Source organism: Amphiura filiformis, chromosome 12, assembly GCF_039555335.1.
Source record: "Amphiura filiformis chromosome 12, Afil_fr2py, whole genome shotgun sequence".
NCBI classification, from domain to species: domain Eukaryota; kingdom Metazoa; phylum Echinodermata; class Ophiuroidea; order Amphilepidida; family Amphiuridae; genus Amphiura; species Amphiura filiformis.
The window spans coordinates 33,328,646-33,351,981 of NC_092639.1; the positions used below are offsets into that span (position 1 = coordinate 33,328,646).

Genomic DNA, 23,336 nt, shown 5'->3' on the forward strand with positions numbered 1-23,336 from the left:
ATGTCATTTTCTTCGGAAGGGGGTCATGACGTCAATATTTTTATGACCCCCTATCACCGGCTAAATTTTTTTAGGATCCTCTATAGTGGTAAATTTTCATGACTTGACCACCCCTTCTGCCTGCACAGACTCAAGACAAATTAATCATTGCCGGAACCAATGTGCGGAGCATCCAAAAAATGATATGATATGAAGAAAGTGCTCAGAGCGCAATTAAAACTTTGATCATAAGTGTAAATAACGCATGTCATTCCATTTGTAATGTTACCCTTCCCCATGCATGGCACATAACTATATATTCCCTTATAGCGGGATTTCCAAAGTCCCCTAGTTTACAGAGGCATAGCACTAGCCCTAGCCCTGGGCACAGGGCATAGCACTGGGCTGGATTGTGGGGGTCCTGTGTCACATTAGAAGCCCATATTTTTCAATTGAAATTTTAAAAAATTTCTAAAAGTCATTCTGGTTGAGCGGTTTTGGGACAGGTGCAGTCACTGGATTATTATACCACCATTATCATGCTATTTGTGTTTCTCATTCGGAGTGCTTTGACTGTGATCTATGAGCATGTGCTCTGAATCACAATCTTCATTTAGGCATGTTGCAAATCTCACAGCGATCATTTTAAGCATATAATATGGTGTGCAATGAATTGCAATTACTTGAGAAATTATTTGACTTAAATTATAAAGTTTGTTTTGACTATGCTCCTCTTTTTCCAGATCTCTTCAATCAATCTATGATTTTTCCATAATTCCCATAAGCTTTTGTGGGTAGACCTCTGATGTCATCACGCCGATGTGCATCCTTACTGCACACTTCACAGCTTTCAAATGCCCAGTAACTTGTTCGCTAAATGCTAAGATAGATGTGACGTTAAATGATGACATCTCAGTCTACCCACAAGTACTTATGGGACTTGCTAAAAAAAAGGTGAATTACCTTCAAAATACTTTGGCCTTTCTGATTTTGTACCTAAAATACGACAAATGAATTGACAAGTAGTTTTTTCCGGACAATAGTATTTTATTGTTTCACAATCTACATGACATGCGGTAATGTCACTGAAACAGTCAATAATATAGGCATAATTGTAATCTACCATTAGCACCTTTGATTTAGAGTTAGGCTTTGATTACTCCCGATTCCAGAAAATTGCAAAACTTATAATGCACCCTGCATTAATGACAGACACAGAGACAGTACTTTTGATTTGTATTAAATATGATGCATTTCTATTTACAAGTCACTCTCTTAACTAAAAAATAAAATTTCAAAATACAGCGGTTTCTAACCACATAGTTCCCCGGCTGTCTCGTTATAAGGTTCATATTTCCATCAGGTTTTAAGAAAATGCAATTATTTTTGTGCATCAATTTGGACTTGTCTTATCACTAATCTCTGATATTTTTCCATTGATTATTAATTAGACTTTTTAAAACTGGAATTGCAAAAAAAGTGGAAAGACAAAAAATATGAAAGATTTAACGGAAACTGACAAATTAATTTTACAATTTTCAAGAATCTGGAGCAGGGTGGGTTCGGTGCTAATGATAAAAGACAATTATTCCCAACAATGTTAAATGCTCATAATCTACTGGGTATCGTCACATATAGATAATTGTCAAAATATTTACACTCAAACTTAATGTTGGTCAAAATGATAATTAATTAATACAAGAATAAATAACAAATTTCATGCAAAACAAAACAAAAACATTGCGCATGTAAATAGTTAAGCTACAAAAGACATTCTCAGTTGGTGTTAGTTAAACTGTTCTCCATTCAGAAAATATGGTCCATATTCACAGAAAATAAAAGCTGCATGAACTTGGCAAAGTCATGGAGTGTGATGCTGTCCAAATGCCACAAAGATTTATTTTTCTACCAAAATTGATAAGATCACAGGCTTTAAAAAATATTTAAAAAGGTCAAAGCAGTCTATGGTCAAATTGAGATATAGCTGACACCTTTCAATTGAACATTGAACATGATAATCTATTGCTCAAAAAAAGTTTTCGGACAAAAAACATCAATCGCCCAACTCCATAAAATTCAAGTCCATATAATAGTTCACATTTTGTATACTACTCTTGATACATGTACTGTAATTTCCAGACTATACGCCATATTATGGCATATAATAAGCCACACCTCAAAAATTTGCAAAAATAAGATTAAGATGTCAACATATATTTATACGCTGCACTACCATAGAAGACACACTGATCTTTGGCAGATCCAAAACAGTGTAAAAGCTGCGGCTCATATTCCGGGAATTACAGCATTATACCACCCACGGCCACAGTACCTAACTAAGGACATCTTTTGCAGCTTGAAAATTACATCCAAATCTACCTGTACATTTCACGGAAGAATTGATTATAAGACGGCAATAATGTAGTCTACATGTACGCACAAAACTGGTCTAATAATAACAGTGCTCAGTGTTTACATGTACTATTCTCTGCACAGAGGTTGAATGGACAAACATAACGCTGAAAGATGGAACACTTATGTAGGAGTGACATAATTTCAAAAATAAGCATTAGAGGACTTGTTTTTCCCACTCAGCACTGCCATTACTATACTGCAACAGAACTGGAAACTCAACTTCATAAATCCTATCAGGACCATTCACATGCAGCACACCGACGGCCCCAATTTAACTCAAACAAATAGTCTTTTGAATGATTATTTCAGTGCAAAAAAATATCAATATTTTTGTGAACTTTGTCTCTGATATATTAATACATTATGTCAAACTATTAATACCCCACGGGTCCATTTCAACTTTTAACCCTTCGTAACTCAAATAACTGTTCGTACAGTTACGAATACCCAATACTAGACGTAACTTTACAAAGGGTCCCTGTAGTAAGTTACGAAGGGTACCGTTCGTAAGTAAGTTTTGTGAAATGGAACTTACGACTCATCCTAAGTTACGAATGATTTCAAGACTTACCAAGCTTCGAAAAGTTGAGTGAAATGGACCCCTGGTGAAGACAAACCTTATGATATGTGTACACAATTACGCCCCTATTGTTTTCCGTATTTGTCCAACAAAACTTGTCCATTCAATTTCTGCACATTGGCATCGTCTCATGTTCTGTTTATACATGTACATGTTTTACAGCGAATAATACAGCAGTTGTTTTTTTGGTTCAGTACAAGATGCAGTACAAGGCTATTCAATTACTTATATATGATATATGTGACCAGATCTGGTCCAATCAGGCTAAAGTCAGCAATAATGAACTGAGATATAAGCAAAAAACAATAAAAACATAAGAAAATGGACATATCAAAGGTTCATAATTCTGCAACCAGGTATCCAAGAGACCTGGGGATTCAACATCGGTAATTGTAGGTACTGAGCAAGTAAGTAATGGTAGTTTTTAAGTTCTCAATTTTCAAAATTTCCGACTTTAGCCTGAGTGGATTAGATTTGGGCACATATGCAGTACTCAATTGCACTGATATCAATCCCATGTTACCAAATTAATGACTGAGCAAAATATAATCTTTAAACCACTTTTCCAAAACTAGGCTCAGTCCACCACCACCGTGTTCCTCATTCACTTTCTGGTCATTAAAACACAAATATTTCTAAACACAATATATAAGATACAAGATGCTTGATGAAATACCGAGTAACATGGCAATGGTAGACTAAGCAAGATTTGGTGTATCCTTTTTGTAAGATATTCATGAGTTAGACAAGTGTAAAGAGTAAGACTCCAGCTTTTGGACTAAAGCTGTACAATTTCCGTGCTACGGTAAGTCTGTGCAGCTTTACACAAAGGATAAACCCAAGTTTTGGAAAAGCACTCAAATGACTCAATTAATATATACCTTCAATCCATTCTTACACTTTTGTGTGAACAATTTTCAGCCATTTCAACCAAGGCAACACAAATACTTGTAATACCATCAATATGTAAAATACTAAACTCCTGTGATTTTCTTAGACAAGATACAATATGTTTGATGAAATACCAAGCAACATTGGAATGGTACACTGATCTTGAAAAAGTGCTGAATCAATATGTAGTGCATTTCTACCATCAATCCACTTGTGTGCCTCTTGTGGAAAATTTCAAGCTATTTCAAACAAGGCAACAAAATGCTTGTAATACCATCCGTAAGTAAAACGCTATTTAAGCCGAATAAAATACTGCACTCTGTGATTTCTGTGTACAATTTTACCATACCCACCTCTTGCAGACTAAGCTTTATGGCTTAAAATCTTACTTTTACATACAATATTTAAGCGTAGTTTGCCAATCAAACTACTGTAGAAATGGACATTTTTGTGCTACGTTTATTTTTGCGCTTTCCGCATTCCAAGCTGCTACCACAAAAATAAAAACCTACAAATATGTTCTTTTGTGTATAAGCCAATGTAAGTAAACATAGAATCGCAAATTTAAAAACCAAGGAAACAGTTCAAAGTTGGCAAAACGCAAAAAATTATTTGTACGAAAATGTCCACTTTTACAGTATTTCGTTGATTTTTTTAATTCTTTAGAAAATAAATATGAATGAAAATGGAAACATTTGTGAAACAAAGAAGCAAGGTTATTATTTTGAAAATAAAATATAAACTGACGTCTTAAGTCAGTTTTGAACATAATGCAGAGACTATACTTTGGGTCATCTCAAGTTTGGTAGTGACAATGCCACTTTGCGACTGTATTTCAAGCGTGCCAATAAACTGCCCTTATATGCGTGCGTGTAAACTCTATGCGACTAATGCTGGTTTCATACTACCCTGCCGCTTGCCGCTGAGCGGCGTGGCGCACGCGTATTGCAGACAAACGGACACAATCAAGGCTTGTCATTGGTTGAACGCCCTGCCGCTTCCAGAGCGGCAAGCGGCAGGAAAGTATGCTGGAGGCTTAACTTTAAGCACACGATTCAATACTGTGACAGCAAATTACGCACTTACGTCACACTACCGAACTTGCAGTGAACCAAAGTTCAGTTCCAAGATAAAACAAAGCTTAAGTTTAAGAATTTTTAAGTAGTTCATAAATCACCAAGGACAGAAATATACCCAACCATGTACATTATCCAATACTGCAACAACAACAAAATCACTTTGTCATCCTATCACTGGTGCACTAATATGATAGATTATATGTATGTGAACACTATTTCAGCAATTTAGTAACTGTCAACTGCATTACAATATTAGCTGCATGTATTTCATCAACGTTTGGAAATTACAGTGCATTGGCAACACTACGGAGAGAGAATAGTTGCAGATTATATATCATTAATAATTTGTGCCATAATAAATGTGTCTCCTTAAAATTGATCTTTGGAATAGGTTTCATTTATTAATGTTTATGTTTTATAAGCAATAAAATAAAATATAAGGTTGCAGTATATCAAAATATACCAGCAATTCTTATCACAGACAGTGATATTTTTCATTATAATTGACATCATAATTTTTTTAATTCCATTACATCTTTTTTTCTTTTACTGCCTTTAGCATTAAATGCCTTTAGCGTTAAAATACAGTCATTTAAATTGAAATACTCTTGCAAATCTGTCATATGTGTGCATGTCAGTACTACACATCAACTGCTTGGAACAAAAATGTTAACTGCATTAGCTTCTTGGACCACAAAATGGTTAACTGACTTTGTTTACCTTAGCAGTTATCGTTTAGTGCTCTAAGCAGTTGATGTGTGATTCACAAGATTTGACAAAATACAATCTTAAATCACTGTTAACAATAATATACTATGCAATACCGAAAAAGTTTAACAAATAGATATAATAAGCATCTATTAACTTGACTCAAGAGACATAACACAGCCATAAACCATTCAGATAATATGTGACTCCTCGCCACAACTGAGCCCGGATGTCGCCAGTGCCACTATTGAGATATGCTCCATCGAACTTAACAATAAACAATAGGAAAAAAAAGGATTTATTGACTGTTTTATTGATTTTTCACTACTTAAATGTCAAATACTATAGACATGATATACATCATTTTAAAGCTAATTTAAAGCAGAATATTTTGGTTGAATATCTCAAAAATGATGATTGGCGACTTCCGGGCTCAGTTGTGACGAGGAGTCACATATACCCACTGGTACATCAGCCCAACACATTCATTAATAGACATGATTCCTCATATATGAACTATTCCAGTTGAAATTCACACACCCTCCCTATGAAAGACATGATCCTAATCTTCCACACAGGGAGTGTGAATTTCAAATGGGGTAACCTAAAAATTCACTGCCTGTATGTGAGATTTAAGGTCATGTCTCTTCCATGGAATAGCCCAAGGTTTGACACTGACTGCTTTGTGCTTTTGTTGCCACCGTCATCTGCAACTGCTTTTTGATATATGCAGCAAAGATACTTGGTAATTCTCTCCACACGGTTTCACATTCATTTACACAGCTGAGACCCCCAAACAATTGTCAAACAGTATCGAGCCATGTCAAAGACTTGTCAAGTGTGTGTGCGTCAGCAAATAGAATACTTGATGATTGTTTGACATTGCTGGATTGAAGTCAAACATTTGATTACAAGCAGCTGTGCATTATGTAATTCGAAGTCGTAGTGCACGTTAGTAACCAATGGTTCCTGCTCCAAGCCTGGGCTCATACTGGGTTCAAAATCAACTTCTCATTTTAGTTTTTAAGTGTTTAAGAAATATAGGGCCATCTTATCTATCATCTCAATTTGAATTTGTTCATGATAGTCATATGCATATTACCAGGAATCATACATCAAACACTTTGGTTGTACCAAAATGTAATTCAAATTCAGGCAAGCGTACATTCCATGTCAGAGCTGCTAATACTTGGAATGGAATTGCACCTCAAATCCATAAAGAATTAAATAATATGTCTTTGTATCAATTTAAAGTGCAAACAAATATTTCTGCTAAATAACTTGTATTTCCCTTATAAATTGTACTTTTATAAGAACATCTTAACTTTAGTTTGTATTTTATATAATCTTTGCCATATGTAACCAATATTATGCTTTTGATTTATCATGTGTATTTACCGTTTATCAATTTATGTACTTTACATTATTTATAATTGTATGAGGGCCTGCTTGGAAAGCAGTGCTTGACACTGAAGTGGAATTACCCTCAATAAAGAAAGATTATTATTATTATTATACACCTGTTCCAAATTTTGATATGCCATAGGCTTTGTGTTGTGATCAGTGGTTCATAAGAAAGCAAGCTTGATCCAGTTGACCTAGCGACGGTCATATTCTAACGTGCACTATGACAGGGAATAGAATGAGTAGTTTAAACTATTTATACCATTGATGAGAAGTCTACCTTGCACAGACATGGCTGAAGTCCCTAGGATCCACAACATGCTCATTTATCAGGGCACAGTTCTTTAACTCCTATTTATTTGTACATTCATTGAATGACCTTTGAAAATTTGGGTACAAAAACTCATACTCTGCAACTTGAGGTCAAATTTTGAACTATGATTGTTTTATTGAGTTTATTGAACTATGCCATAATGGATGATGAGGCCATTGTGGTCCATAGTGAGTATTTGGCATGTTTGGAAAGTTTCATGGTATGTGATGAATAAATAAACATAGTCAAAGCCTGCCAAGTCTTCAATAACAATAACAACAATTGATGATATAGTTCACTGCTTGTAGCATAGCTGGGTAGTACAAAATCCACAATGAAGCAATACTCTAATCTTGACCTTGAAATATTTATCAATAATAAATCACAGGCTTACAATGGGCTTTTTCGGTTGAAATCCATACAGCCCCTATGGAAGACATGACCTTAATCTCCCACACAGGGAGTGTAGATTGCAAATGGAGTCACCCATTCAGGTAAACCTATTTGAAATTCAAACTACCTGTGTGGAAGATCAAGGTCATGTCTTCCACATGGGGTGTATGGATTTCAACTGCAAGAGCCCAATATTAACCAATAACTGATCTCAGGTTTCATGTCTTCATGATTTACGGGAGCCGAACCTGAATCTTAAAGTGATTCAAAACATCGAGCTGCACATTTGATATGCTTGGTTTTACCAGAATAAGCTTCTGTTTCACAAAATCCTTCTCTTGAAGCTTTATGAAGAAATGATAAGCTGATTCCGTACCCTGCTTGTTGTCAATATCCATATTATTTCCTCTGCAAGTAGAACAATTCCAGTGGCCTGTTCACCTTCCAGTGTTTCTCGTTAACCTGCTCTAGTGTCCAGTTGCCATTTAACAGCTGAAACAAAATGGGAAAACAACACATAGTCAGTTATAATTTAGTTAGTAATATAAATTGATGGCTTAGTGGCACAAGGTGCATGTCTGTTAGCTGCCGATCGAAGATTGCATCTAGATAGCCAACAGCTCAGGAGCACAAAGAGGTATGTCCACTAGCCACCATGATATACAACACCTCAGCATTACAAAGACGTATGTCCACTATAGAAAAATTATTTAGTTTGTGTACATCGTGGAACATTCAACCACGCTTGTTACTCCGAGACTTTTCATGCTAATACATGAGCATACAACGCTACTCTACACATCCATATTAGTGTGGTTATCTGCGTACAACAGATGTACAACATGATGTACACAAATTAAATAATTTTTCTCTAGCCACCATATGTCCTTGTAAAAGTTCAGCGGCACAAAGATGTATGTCCACTAGCCTCCATGTGTTCTTGCAACAGCTTGGTGGCACAAAGACATATGTCCCCTAGCCTCCATGTGTCCTTGTAACAACTTGGCGGCACAAAGACGTATGTCTGGTAGCCACCATGTGTCCTAGTAATAGTAACAGCTCAGAGGCACAAAGACATATGTCCACTAGCCACCCTGTGTCCGTGTAAAAGCATAGCGGCACAAAGACGTACCGTAAAGGTATGCCTAATAGCACTATGGGCTCCCTTGACCTAAGTGGAATTCTAGGCACAACCTAAAAGTGCCCTCCCATAAAATTCCTACCAGCAAATAAGGGCACAGTACCTAAATTCTTGTTTTGGATATCAGAGGAGGGAGCATGACATTTACCCCAAGGCAAAAGAGCCCAAGTGCACCGTTATGCAAATCTTTACGGTATGTCCACTAGCCACCATATGCTCTTGTAAAAGCTCAACGGTACAAAGACGCATGTCCACTAACCACGCTTTGTCCTTGTAACAGCTCAGCACTCAGCAGCATAAAGATGTATGTCCACTAGCCACCCTGTGTCCTTGTAACAGCTCAGTAGCACAAAGATGTATATCCACTAGCCACCTTATGTTCTTATAGAGTTCAGCAGCACAAAGTCTCCATTTGTCTTTTAAAGTTAAGTCTTTCCGCCGCTGAGCTTTACACAAATACTAGGACATTCATCTTTGTGCTGCGAAGTCCTGGGCTATCTAGATACAATAATAATCATTCGGCAGATTTTCAATACATCTTTGACAAAGCTTCATAAAAGTATTGCTCTTATAGAATAGAAGAACTCCCAGATTTCTGAGTTATAAGGGATGATTTTATACCTCTCACAAGAGTGATTTTATGTGACAATTATAATAGTACAGATTCCTTATTATTTTCTTTATTTTGTTAAATCAAAGTTAACCAGGCACATGGCAAAATAATCTGGAGGTATACTGTACTACCCTCCATGAGTGACATGCAGGGAACAAACCAAAAGTTTGATGACCTCCTTTCGTTAGGCGGAGGGGTAAAAAAATCTTGATTACATTTGTCAAAAAAATATTGGTCAAAGTTGACCTTTCAGGATTTGAATTTTCAACATTTCACATTTACGATTCAGGGAGGTTGGAGGGGGGTCAGCTTCCTAAGTACAAGACTTTTATTAATAGGACTTCACCAAACTTTTGGTTTGTTCCCTAAGCCTAATTTATGTGTATAAATGATAAAGTTTGTCAGAAAATGAACAAGAACTTACCGCAAACTGGCCTGGCGAGGAAGGAATGAATATGTTGAATTGCATTAAAGTGACTGAGCTGTCATTCTGACTCGATGGATCTGTAAAGGAAATCAACATAACCGTACATATTGTTATGCACAGGTGGATAATTCTGCACAAGTACACAAGACGTTATATTAACTCTACCCACGGGATGAGGATTAATGTTAGGTTTTAGGTCTAGGATTAGAAATAAGAATGTGATGTTAAGATTAGCATCAGGGTTGGGTTATGATTATGATTGGGGGTGTGGATGTGACTGCTTTTCATCATAAGTTGCTATGGATTTAGTTCTGGTTCTGATTGGCCAAAAAGAAATTTTCATTATCAACTGGCCCAATCAGCAACATTGTTAGAATAATTTTATCACGCAAAAAAATTGGGGTGAATTATTTGCAAAGCTCCATTCTGATTGGTGTTTAAAGTGAAAATATCATGTAATTGACCAATCAGAGGCAATGTTAGATCAGCAGGTAGTGCTCAGGGGGTTAACTTTACTGCAACCAGCAAAATCACATCTACATCACTACTGAACTTGGGATGCACCACAGGACTAGTCATTGAAGCTTCCTTACCTCTTCCATCTAGTGAGATTCTAAGTGAGAGATATTTGGCTAAATGATCCACTGTCGCTACTGTGGATGTTTTCAGATACCGCATGGCGTTGGGACGATCTCTCGTCTCTTCTGTCGGGTGGGGCTTGAACACTAACTCTATTTCCTGTAGAAATGATCAAAATAAAGCATGGTTATTGATTAGGTAACTGCAAAAAAACAAGTTACTCTTGGATCCAGAGCTGCCAACATTGGAATATGTAAATGCAGAAGATTTCTGTGAAGTGTAAAAAAAGCCTAGGGTTGGCGCGAAGGGCGGCGGCCCTTGCGTGGGATCGGTGCCCCCGAAAGCTCCTCGATGTTAGCTTTTTAAGACCACTCAACCTTTTTTTTTGCAAAAGGACAGGACAGTGGGTGTATATTTTGTATAATTGATTTTGTTTTGATTTTTTAGCCAGATGGCTGTAAATGCAGAAGATTTAGCTAGATGGCTGCAAATGCAGAAGATTTAATATGTTTTGTAGAAGACAAAAGATTGTCAGCAAATGAGGAAGTCTTCTACAGTATCAAGAAGGGTTGGCAGCTCTGTTGGATCAGAAATTAACAAGTGTGACACACATCTTTATACTGTGAACACCATCTATGTGAACTTGTAATTTGTCCAGTCATTAACTAATCTTTGTCAAATGAATGTATTTCCTAATGTGAACACAGTCTACCTGAACTTGTGTCCATTCACTTTCTTAACAGTGGAGTATGCTTTCATTTTATCTTCAATATAGTATTCCTCTTTCTGAACAATTTCCATATAATCAGTTACTCAGGGCAAATGTGACTGTAAATGTATTTGTTTGATTTACTCATAGATGGATTAATGTATTTGTGCGAGTACGTTTGAAATGCCATCAAAATGAGGAGTTTGATGTGGATGCACCTGCCACGGAGCAAAGATTTAAGGAATGATAAATTGAAGAACATTGAGATTAATTAGTATTTTCTAATGCCACCGCATCTATCAAATTAAAGGTCCACAATCGTTGGCCTGGTCAACTGGTAGGTGACCTTGTCCTTATAGATCACACTCCAGAATACTTGTATACTTGCCTGGACTAAGGTGGTATCTGGACTGACATGCCCTGGGCCACATAACTCAATTATGTAGTTCATTATTCCAGATGTGGTGGTGGACCTTTAAGCAATACTTACACTTGCAGTATCAGGGACCTCGGAATTCACTTCTGACGTCGCCTCTGTTGCGTCCGCATGAGTTTCGGTCGCATCCGTATCAGAATCATCCGACGTTCTCGGTTTCTTACGAGCCATCACACTATCCCCAGACGCCAAAGGATCATGATGGTGCTCCAACTCCGTCTCTGGCTCCTCCTGATCCAGTTCTGGCTCTAGCTCAGGGTGGGCTGCTTCTAGGGTGGGTAGGGCAGGTTCACTGTTGCTCATAGGTGAAGGAGGGTTCTGACAGTTATTTAACAATGGGGATTCTGTGCCGTTTCTCATTGTGGAATCATGGCTGTTATTTGACATTGTATCTTGATTATTCAAGAGTTCTTGATCCTGGCTGCCTTGATTATCCTGGCTGCCTTGATGATCCTGGCTGCCTTGATGATCCTGGCTGCCTTGATGCTCCTGGCTGCCCTGATGGTTCTGGCTGTCCTGATGATCCTGGCTGCCCTGATGATCTTGGCTGCCCTGATGATCTTGGCTGCCTTGATGATCCTGGCTGCCTGAGTGCTCTGAACCTGCATCACCATTTTCGTCAACGTCACCGAATTGGCCATCTCGGTTGAATTGGTTGGATTTTCTCTGTATCAAGGTGATAGAAATATGTGCAATTTTGAACATCTCGTTTATCTGGATTAGAATCAAGTTTTTAGATTTACATGATCATGATTTTTTTTTAATGTTCATAAGCAAAATTCCTATACCATAAATCGATATATTCAGTATGTTCATCAAATTTTAGTGCCAGTCTGGAAGGCTTCAATAAGGACTGAGTGCCAAGGGTCGTTAGCAGCGAGTGCTGACCGTAGCCGACCAGAGTAGTGACATCCCTGAACATCCTGATGAATAATATCGCAACAATTACTATAAGAAATGAAGTAGGTGCAAGAATTGACAAGACTCTCAGCAGTTAAACAGTTACCCCTAAAAGTAAGAGCATTATAAAATGCACACCAAGAATTACTCACCACTCGTTGTGCTCTGTTCATAGCCTGTAGTTGCAATCCTTGTTGGATACTATCACTTAAAGCTTGTGAGTTGTGGTGTTTGGTAAGCTTGGCTAATACTCTCTCCTGCAGACCATAGCAAGAAAACAAACAAGTTAACGAAACATGTCGTCGTTGGGCAGGAAAAACCTCCTGGGTGTGTTTGTGGCCTCTGAACATGTTTAAAACATAACTGCCAACCAGTTACATAGGAGGTTTTGCTTTAAACATGTTCAGGGGCCAATGACACATTGGAGGTTTTTCCTGTCCAACAACGATGTATAGATGATGGAAGGAGCAAGAAGGAATTATATTCCTTCTGGTCAGAAAGAGGTTCAACCAGAACCTACTCACTGGCTGAACTACCACAAGTCGAAATATGATTTTTAAAACCAAGGGCAACTTTTTGTTGAAAATTACCATTAGTTCACATATCTTTGACTTGGACCAGGCATAATTGCATAAACATGGCGCAAAGGCAGAGTAAATATGAATAATGAAAATGATTGCAACATAATTCAGTAAAAAGTCGCCCATTAATTTCCATGGGCACCATGGGCATTTGCAGGTTGAGCAGGGGTGAAAGTGCCCCCGGCTCCTGTTTATTTCAAACCCTGTCAACTACACCACATATGCATCTGGAACCCTTGCTCGTCAATATTGTCAAATGGAAAAGAAACAACAAGTCTAAAATACCCTGTTTTGTTGAGGACTCACAGTTTTAAATAATCCGATTATGGGCAACAAGCTTTTTAACAGAGGAGTGTTCATTATACAGTTACGTCAAAAGAAATCTCTTTCTTTTGTTTATAAACACTGATGTCGCTTCATTTATATAATGACACTATGTGACACGATCTGGTCCATGGAGAATAAAGGAGGTATTTTTGAAAATTGAGTTACTATAATTATTACCTTTACATACATTAAGCTATCATACAATTATGCTATCCTACATTGAAAGGTCTATCATACTTGATTATGAAGTTTTGTGATATCTATTTTCTTATGTATTTTCTTGTTTTTTTAATCCATATTTTTGCCTTTATCTCAATTTTAAATTTGCCGCCTTTGGCCTCCATGGACCAGATTGTGTCACATTTACACAATCGGCTGATCTTGAATGAAATGTGGTCTTCCTTCCTTTTTCCCTAATTCATAAGATACAAATTCCCCAACTTAATTATTTACCTGGTGTGCTTCGTACTCATCTCTGCTGGGATATATCTTGGATATCAGCGCATCAAAGTTAGGATCTGGACGTAATGATCGTTTGGATACCAATTTCTTACGGCAAGTTGGACATTCTTTGTTTCTGCAAAGGGAAAAAAGTGTGATTTAAAATTTTTAACTTCAAGGGTGGTATGTTACACAGTGTGGTCAAATTGTAAATTGTCCTGAATTTAATGAGGCAAAGGTGTGCAAAGTCTTGAAAGAAAACACAGCTATCAATGTTGATTGTTGTTATTCTAGACGCTGTCAATTTATGACGCAAGTTTTGCTTTGCTTTTTTTTTTTTTTTTCATTTTGAAATGGTTTGAAGCAAATGTTTATGTTTCTAGCAATTGTTATTTGTTACTAAAATAACTCAGGTTCTCTGTAATTTACTCAAAATTGTGGACAATGACTTTGATCAGCTTCATTCTGATTCTCTAGTTCTGGTTCTTTACAGCTTAATGCCCCTGAAAGGGGTCAAACAAGCAGGTGGTGCTACTGTTTTTAGTTGTTGGCTGCATTTCCTTCTTTTCCACGGATTAAAGATAACCTTTGCTGGGTTAAAGTTGTCACTTTTCTGCAGCATGAAATTTTGTTCATACACTGACTTACCCACTCCTTAGAGCTGTTATAATACAATCTTGACAAAACCTGTGAAGACATTCTTTAGTTGTGTAGGTACTCTTGAGCATATCCAGACATATCGGGCACATGAGCTCGCTGTGCAGACTGCGAGGGGATACTGCTATCTCTGTGTCATCGGTAATGGCCTCTTGCGGGGAACGATGAAGCTCATAGAGGCTAAGTTCTGTTATTGGAGAGAGAAAAAAGTTGATAAAATGTTTTAAAGTTAAAAATGACCATGATCAATCTAATCTGATCTGCTCTGTTGACAATTTTACCACATCACACTATTCACAGATACACAGAGATTAAAATACACAAAGGCAATGACTAATTTGCCTCAACAATAGGAACGTATAGGTAGTGACCCTCTCTAATAATTAACACCAATTTAAACTTGGAAAATAAAAACATATTGTGTACTTTTTGTAATAATTTTGCAGCATTCCAAGCTGCTGCACCGGCACTGTGGAACTGCCTCCCACGTAACATCACGGAGGCACGCTCACTCACAAGCTTCAAGAAACTCTTAAAATCTCAATATTATGCTTATTAATTTGTGCTTTGCTCAAGTCTGGCAAGTTGCACCCTAGTCAATCATTATAGTTCGCAACGCAAACTTAAAAATCCTTCAATTAAGTTCAGTTTCATCACAGAATTTAATTGTAGAATTTCTTCTCGCCCCCATACACTGCTTATAGCATGTGCAGATATAGGTAGTGTGTGTGCCATGTCCGTGGTTTGGAAGTCACATAAAGCCGTTGGTCCCGTGTTCAGGAGGATTCATCCCTGTACACATTAAAGTGTCAGAGCTTTTCGTAAAGAGAGGAAGGATCATCCCCGGTTCTGATATCTGCACTCAGTCCTAGGCTAGGTTCCTGGATAAAGTTGGTGTTTAATAATACAGCCAAGTCTGGATCTGCCGACTCAACCAAGAAGACATTTTCGTATTGGTGCTGCCCTATTCAAGTTTGCACTGATCGAAGTGTCATGTCAGTTTGGGTGCGCCGATTTGGATCATGTACTAATGAATTATTTATTCTGGATAAATAATGGAGATTAATTACAATTTCAAGCATAGGAGTTTTAGCCTAGCCTAGGCATATTAGTACAAGAACTAAGGAGCTGTGTAATTAATATTATGACAAATATGCAACTACTTATCGCGATCCTAGCCTCCTCTTTTTATGACATTTTTCAGTCGATATCCATGAAAAAAGCTTATTCCCAAAATCTCAGTTGATTCCGATTTTGCGTGTGCGAGTTATGCATGATTTATGTATACTAGTAGTAGTAGACCTCGACACGGAGAAGGCCAGTGGAAATCGTAGTGACGGAGGTGTGAGTACCTCGGTCCTCGGGCTACATCACAATGTGTTGTAATTTCCTTCTGGTATACCAGAACGAAATTCAAATTTCACGATATCTTTGCTAAACTTCCTTCCTTCCTTCCTTATACGTGCTTACCTCAAATGGTTGAGTATCAACGCACAGGCTTTCCGGGAACAGTTACCTATGCACGATCCTGGAACCTAGGATTGATTGCAGATATCAGAACCGGTGATGGTCCCCCTTCTCTTTTCGCATAGCTCTGACACGTAACGTGCACAGGGTTTGATTGGGGTTAGTTGGAACACTGGGTAAGTTGAAACATTGTATTTTTTTCTGACACAAAAAATTAATTTGGTAAAATGTTGGCACCTAGTAATAGGTATTAGTAAGGGTCATCCACCAAATTAGCAACAGCACTGATGCCCCACCAGTGTTGGCTTGGGAAAGGAATATCTGTTTTTTGACTTGCTGACTAATTTTTATACCCCTCAGAAAAGATCGTTATCTCCATGTTGTTTGAAGATTCAGGGATTATTTTTGAGTATCATAAGCACTAGTAGTAAGTCCCAGAATAATGTTAAATAAAAGTTTTATTGTATTTCTTATTTTGTGTAATGAACTTTGAAATGTAAAAATAGGCATCGGGGTTAGTTGAAACTTTTGAGGTGGGGTTAGTTGAAACGTGAAAATCGCATAGAAAAATATGGTTAAAAATTTGACTTTTTAAAAATTTGTAACATGTTCACCATTTCTTCAATATTGCTTTAATATGGTTAAAAGCAATAATACAAGCAAAAAGTGCACACAGAAAGTACATTTTATAATATTTTAGGCTTCTCATATTTTTGTCCATGGTGACACTCGTCACCTTGTGTCCAAAGTTTTGACCCGCGCTCCCACATATTTATTTATTCATTTTTTCACACTAATTGTATGTTAAAGGGTGCCTTCAAGGGAAGTATAACCCTAACAACACAATAATAATTATTTTGAAATTTTTACAAGCCATGTTTCAACTAAAACCACACTATGTTTCAACTTACCCCAGGGGTGGGGTTAGTTGAAACACTTTTTTCAAATTTTCAAATTGGATTATATGAATAATCATAAGCAGGTCCAATAAAATTTAAGGCTGTATTTGTAGCATGTATGTATATGTTTATACTGATATGGTTAGTGTTTCTTGAAAGTAATCGGTTTGCGTTAAAAAGACGATTTTGTGAAAAATGTTTCAACTAACCCCAATCTCCCCTATCTGCACGTGATAGGCAGTGTATGGGGGCGAGAAGAAATTCTTCAATTAAATTACTGAACCTAATTGAAGGATTCCCGACCATATGGGAACTTTTTGGGAGGGAAGAGAATTTTCACCTAAGGCAAGCCCAAGGCTCGAACCCTCATCGATCGTAACTCCCGGCCGGCAGCGCAACGCCTTAACCACTCAGCCATCTCGCCCTCCCTTATTAAACAAATTAATCTGCAAGAATTTTTTTGTACATAAACATTATTATGTAGCCAGAGGTTTCCTGTGTGATATAAAAATCTCAACTTTTTTTGTAGAAAAGTGGGGGGGGGGATGATGCTGCCTGTGCCGTACTACTGTGGATCACGAAATGCCCAGTTACATGCTTTAGTTTTAAGCTACAGGAGCTTTGTATTTTTAGTGCAAACTCTATTGAAATCATGCAGTTACGTTGCACTAGCTTTTTGTACACACTTAATCCCATACCGTTGTGCAGAGCTACTACGGTATGGGTTCCCTAGTCAATCCTGCAATGCATGAATGATGTTCATCATCATCAGAGGATCATGCATTTCATTTGTTTTCCTTTTTTTACACATGTACACGAAGCTACTTACCCCACGTTTTATTCGGCTGAGAATTTCCAGACTGAAAATATAAACAAACCAAATAAGAAAATGATTATTCAAAAACATATTCTGTCGCTTTGCTTATTTTTACGACACTAGAAAGCATGCTTTAGAGTTAAAATTAGGACGATGTTCTGTCTTCCTACCTGTGTAACTGACATCTTGGATTTTTAATCAACAACAGTTGCCAGTTTGTTGCTCCACAGTTCCACTAAAATCTTATTCGTGAGTTTTAAAATCCCAAAGCTGAGATGAGACGCGTCGTCGGCTAGGTAAAGCTGTAAAAAGTTTTCTGGATAGTTCAGGGGAGAAATATATCATTTTTTAATATTCATAAATCCATAAGAAAATGAAAAAAAGAACAAAGAAAAATATTTTCTCATTGCGAACCCATTTGTGATTTGAAACAAGAAGATGAGAAGACTCATCGATGAGGAGGGCGGCACTGGCCGCCACGTCCACAGCCCTAGCTAACCCGGGCTAGCTAACTACTGAATAAAAGGGGGCAAGCCACCAACTTCGAGACTGAGATCAATACAGTAGGCCTATACTTTTTCTACAAAGATTGGTGTGATGGTATTTTGTTTGTTAATGACTTGCTTAATCCTCCTCTCTTAGATTTTAAGCTTTTTGAAGATGATTGATTAGTCCTTGATTTTGATATTTCTATCTCGCCGAGGTAGCCAAAAGTATTACTGAAAAATATTCCCATACTACGGTATATGGTTTGATAATCCGATCACTGAAGTTACTCACACTATTGTGTTGTAAACAAGATAATCATCATGTTTATGATTTAGTTGATCTGAAGATGGTATACTCCGCGCCAGAGTTCCGAAAGCTCAGCCCTCTCTGAAAAGGATATCTCCAGTGACATTTCTTTTGAATTTTTTCTTCGTTTTAAAAATATACTTTAAAATATCCAAAATTTTTGTCATAATTGAAAAAAGTCAAATTTTGACCTTTTTTGACCCATATTTTTAAAGTGAAGAAAAAATTCAAAAATTTGAGAAAACTGAATCTAGTTTTGTGTCTTTTATTAGAACACAAATATGCAATTTTCATCAATTTGGATATTTAGGGTAGGTTGTTATGTGGTGGACCGAAAAAATATGGCATGAAAAATCAAATTTGACGCTTTTCTCAAAAACTGCTCATTTTTGCAGGAATCCGCCGTACTTATCATCATTATTTAAATTAAAGATATACATACAAAACAATGTCTAAAATTTCCCACCTTGTGTGATGCTGCGTGCCACCTGCCTAGTATTGATGGCTGCATGATCTATTGGTACCGTATGTTTTGTATTTTCAGCATTTGTTACTGGATGGTACCGTATCCTGATTGTTTTATTTGTGCAATTTGTAAAAGGTGATGATGAATTTTTTTGAGTGATTGCTATGTAATTCTGTTTAGCACTGGTTTCTGTGCTGTACTCTACCTGTATGATGCCAACTGTAGGATAGTAGCTGTGCTCGCTCCGCTCGCTATTCGAGAGGCGTCGCGGTTTCGAGAGGCGTCGCGGTTTGTGGAACGGGGCTAGTTCTAATTCTGTTTTGTGTGATTTCTTGAAAAATAAAAAAACACTGACATATAAAAAAAAAACTTCGAGACTGAGCCTCAGGTCGCAACTTCGCATCATGAAAAGAAAAACTCAAACTCGTATTTTGACCGTTAATTGGAAAATATTGAAAAGGAAATAATTAATAGGCCTATTATGCGCTTGTGGGCCTACGTTTTTCACAGAAAATATCAATTTTTCAATTAAACGTTATTGAATTTCATAATTGAAAGTTTGATGAAAAATTTGTTATTCAAGAAAATACTGAAAAAATGAACATAGGCCTACCGCATTGGCCTAATTATCATTTTGACGAATTCAATATTATCATCAATTTTCTCAAAATGTTTTCGGAAATAGTGATTGTATGTTTATATCCTTTAAAAGAATTCTTTTCTTTAAAGTGGAATTAAAATTATTTGACCGAAATCGTACATTATGGCTTTATAACAGGCCTACGCCCATGATTCTAAATGCATGGTAGGCCTACTCCAATTTATCAGCAATCACTAAAAGCTGAATCAAATTGACAGTAAGAACTAGAAAAACAACAACAACTTGGCAACACTGATACTCCACGTTGAAAAGGTTCTTTTAATATTAGTATATCGTATGTGCATTATTTACACGCGCATCAGCTAAAAAGTCTCATATCATTTACACAAGGTAAAGTTACTGATTTGCGATATTTTGTGCCGAAAGGCACTGATGTTAGGGGCGGAGTTAGGGGGAGGGCCCGGCGGGGCGGGGGAGGTTTGGAGGGGATTGCGGCGGCCCGGTCAGCCACTTGCCGGATGTTTGCCCGGGAGTTGTCAATTGCAAGATGAAACGATGAGAAGAAGAGTATTTTGTATTGCTTGCATTCCGAAAGTGACGGGCAAATTTTAGGGGAGACCGGTGATGGACGTTACAAAATTGACATTTTGCCCCATATAATTCCAATGAAAGAACCCAAACACTCCATTTTGGGTTTGTTAGTTAGCACATAGCCCGAGGTAGGCCTACTCACACCTCCGTCACTACGATTTCCACTGGCCAGGAACAGGGCCATGATGTTTCGGGCTCAGCACATTATGTTTAACTTGGGGCATAGGCCTAGGTAGTACTGAGGCCCCTACAAAACATGAATTAACTACCGGTACGGTACCGTACTAATTAAATATAATGAAGGTAATTTTATGTAACAACTTAGGCCTACCCCGCATACCGGGTAACGTAAGTTGTTACACCATGCGGGGTAAGTTGTTACAATGTGACAAAAATTTATGGACCTTAGTATAGGCCTGTAGAGAAGCATTTAAGAGCCAGTCTCCCTTATTATGTACCCAAATCAGGGGGGTTGTGATACAAAAAAAAAATGAAATTTCCCTTAAAAATAATTTTGGTACATATTAGCACCAACAACTCACATGTAAAATATGAGCGTGCACAGCGCCCTCGTTCAGCTTGAAAAAATTCTTGAAATTTCAGCCTCTCTGAGCCTTACTTGCAAATGGTAAACTTTGGAGGTGCATAACATCGTGCGCCATCATCATCCCAACCTGCATTTTGCATTTTTTAAAGTACCAAATGGTTACATTACAAAAACCAAGAAAAAATTGGGATCTTGATGGCGCACAAAATCAACAAATCCAATGATTTGATGAAAAGCGCCTCGTGCAAACTTCAAAGCATCATAACGGGCTGCGCCATCAAGATCCCAAGTCCGAACAAGTTTGAAATTAAAGACCTCCATGGCAAGTTTCATTTTTCAGCAAAATTTTTTTGGGATTTCGTTGGCGCACAGAGTTAGTTAACAGAGGTCAAAGGTCAAAATTTCCTATTTTCGCACATTTTTGCACGCCTGTAGGCCTATTATTGCGCGCCAACGTCACCTGACTCTCCGAATAGGATTTCATCAAAGAAGAGGTAATTCTCTGCAAGAACTGAAAAAATTAGCTTGGGATCTCTTGATCTTCATATTTTTCTGATTTTTTGAAAATGGACTTAGCCTCATTTTGGAGGTCAATTTGACCTCTTTTTCCCACTCGCTGCACAATGTGGGCTTTTTACTGCATCACAAAAAGATGCGCCAACAAGATCCCACACAAGATCCCAATTTTATTTTTCATCGTCTAGCTTCTTTGGCGACCAGTAGACAAAAAACAAGCAACAGCTAATTGGGATCATGTGGGCGCACCAATATAAAAGAGGTCAAAGGTCACGCTTTGTGCCAAAGTGATGCATATTTTTTTAATGCCTATGTGCAGCACGAAAGTGGAACTTTGACCCGCAATAAAAATGTGCGCCAACAAGATCCCATCTTACTTTTTGGATGATTGGATAAAGGGGCTTATGTATAACTGATAACAAGTAAAAAAAAGTGGGATCATGTGGGCGCACTAATTCAATAGAGGTCAAAGTTCATACTTTGTGCCGAATTGGCATTACTTTGCCTATGTGCAGCACAAAAGTAGAACTTTGACCCGCAATAAAAATGTGTGCCAACAAGATCCCATCTTACTTTTTGGATGATTGGATAAAGGGGCTTATGTATAACTGATAACAAGTAAAAAAAAAGTGGGATCATGTGGGCGCACTAATTCAATAGAGGTCAAAGTTCATACTTTGTGCCGAATTGGCATTACTTAGTATGCAGCACAAAAGTAGAACTTTGACCCGCAATAAAAATGTGCGCCAACAAGATCCCATCTTACTTTTTGGATGATTGGCTAAAGGGGCTTATGTATAACTGATAACAAGTAAAAAAAAGTGGGATCATGTGGGCGCACTAATTCATTAGAGGTCAAAGTTCATACTTCATACAAAATTAAACGATTTTTGGCCTAAAGTTGCCGAATTCAGCAACCTTTCACTCAAATTTGGCAAAGTATTTTGACAAAATTTTTTTTTACTCTCACCAACTACCATGATGGAATCAGCATCATCTGAAATGCACTCACACAAGTTTCTATGAGACATGTCTGGTGATCCCTATTGAAAAAAAAAATCGGCACAAAGTATGAACTTTGACCTCTATTGAATTAGTGCGCCCACATGATCCCACTTTTTTTTTTACTTGTTATTAGTTATACATAAGCCCCTTTATCCAATCATCCAAAAAGTAAGATGGGATCTTGTTGGCGCACATTTATATTGCGGGTCAAAGTTCCACTTTTTTGCTGCACATAGGCAAAATAATGCCAATTCGGCACAATGTATGAACTTTGACCTCTATTGAATTAGTGCGCCCACATGATCCCACTTTTTTTTTACTTGTTATCAGTTATAGATAAGCCCCTTTATCCAATCATCCAAAAAGTAAGATGGGATCTTGTTGGCGCACATTTTTATTGCGGGTCAAAGTTCCACTTTCGTGCTGCACATATTAATATGCATCACTTTGGCACAAAGCTTGACCTTTGACCTCTTTTATATTAGTGCGCCCACATGATCCCAATTAGCTGTTGCTTGTGTTTTATCTACTGGTCGCCAAAGAAGCTAGACGATGACTAATAAAATTGGGATCTTGTTGGCGCATCTTTTGTGATGCAGTAAAAAGCCCACATTGTGCAGCGAGTGGGAAAAAGAGGTCAAATTGACCTCCAAAATGAGGCTAAGTCCATTTTCAAAAATCAGAAAAATATGAAGATCAGGAGATCCCAAGCTAATTTTTTCAGTTCTTGCAGAGAATTACTTCTTCTTTGATGAAATGCTATTCGGAGAGTCAGGTGACGTTGGCGCGCAATAATACAGGCGTGCAAATATGTGCGAAAATAGGAAATTTTGACCTTTGACCTCTGTTAACTCGGTGCGCCAACGAAATCCCAAAAAATTTTTGCTAAAAAATGAAACTTGCCATGGAGGTCTTTAATTTCAAACTTGTTTGGACTTGGGATCTTGATGGCGCAGCCCGTTATGATGCTTTGAAGTTTGCACGAGGGCGCTTTTCATCAAATCATTGATTTGCTGATTTTGTGCGCCATCAAGATCCCAATTTTTTTCTTGGTTTTTG

General features: G+C 37.6%; 1 protein-coding gene across 1 annotated transcript; it reads right to left on the reverse strand.

Moving 5' to 3' along the window:
- Positions 1 to 7,172: 7,172 nt before the first annotated feature.
- On the reverse strand, positions 7,173 to 18,011 carry LOC140166103 (E3 ubiquitin-protein ligase RING2-like). Its single transcript, XM_072189486.1, has 9 exons — positions 17,927 to 18,011; positions 17,769 to 17,799; positions 14,565 to 14,760; positions 13,929 to 14,052; positions 12,720 to 12,824; positions 11,722 to 12,333; positions 10,537 to 10,681; positions 9,941 to 10,020; positions 7,173 to 8,254 (listed from the first exon to the last, which is right to left on the reverse strand). The coding sequence occupies exons 1-9, from the start codon at positions 17,939 to 17,941 to the stop codon at positions 8,162 to 8,164; spliced, it is 1,401 nt and encodes a 466-aa protein (XP_072045587.1). The 5' UTR covers positions 17,942 to 18,011; the 3' UTR covers positions 7,173 to 8,161.
- Between the last annotated feature and the right edge of the window lie 5,325 nt (positions 18,012 to 23,336).

What these genes read in the sequence shown, in the direction of transcription:
- LOC140166103 (XM_072189486.1), bottom strand. An exon ending in ATAACAGCTCTAAGGAGTGG is followed by an intron (nt 14,053 to 14,564) that starts GTAAGTCAGTGT and finishes TTCCCTTTGCAG; the next exon opens with AAACAAAGAATGTCCAACTT. An exon ending in AATCTCACTAGATGGAAGAG is followed by an intron (nt 10,021 to 10,536) that starts GTAAGGAAGCTT and finishes TTTCCTTTACAG; the next exon opens with ATCCATCGAGTCAGAATGAC.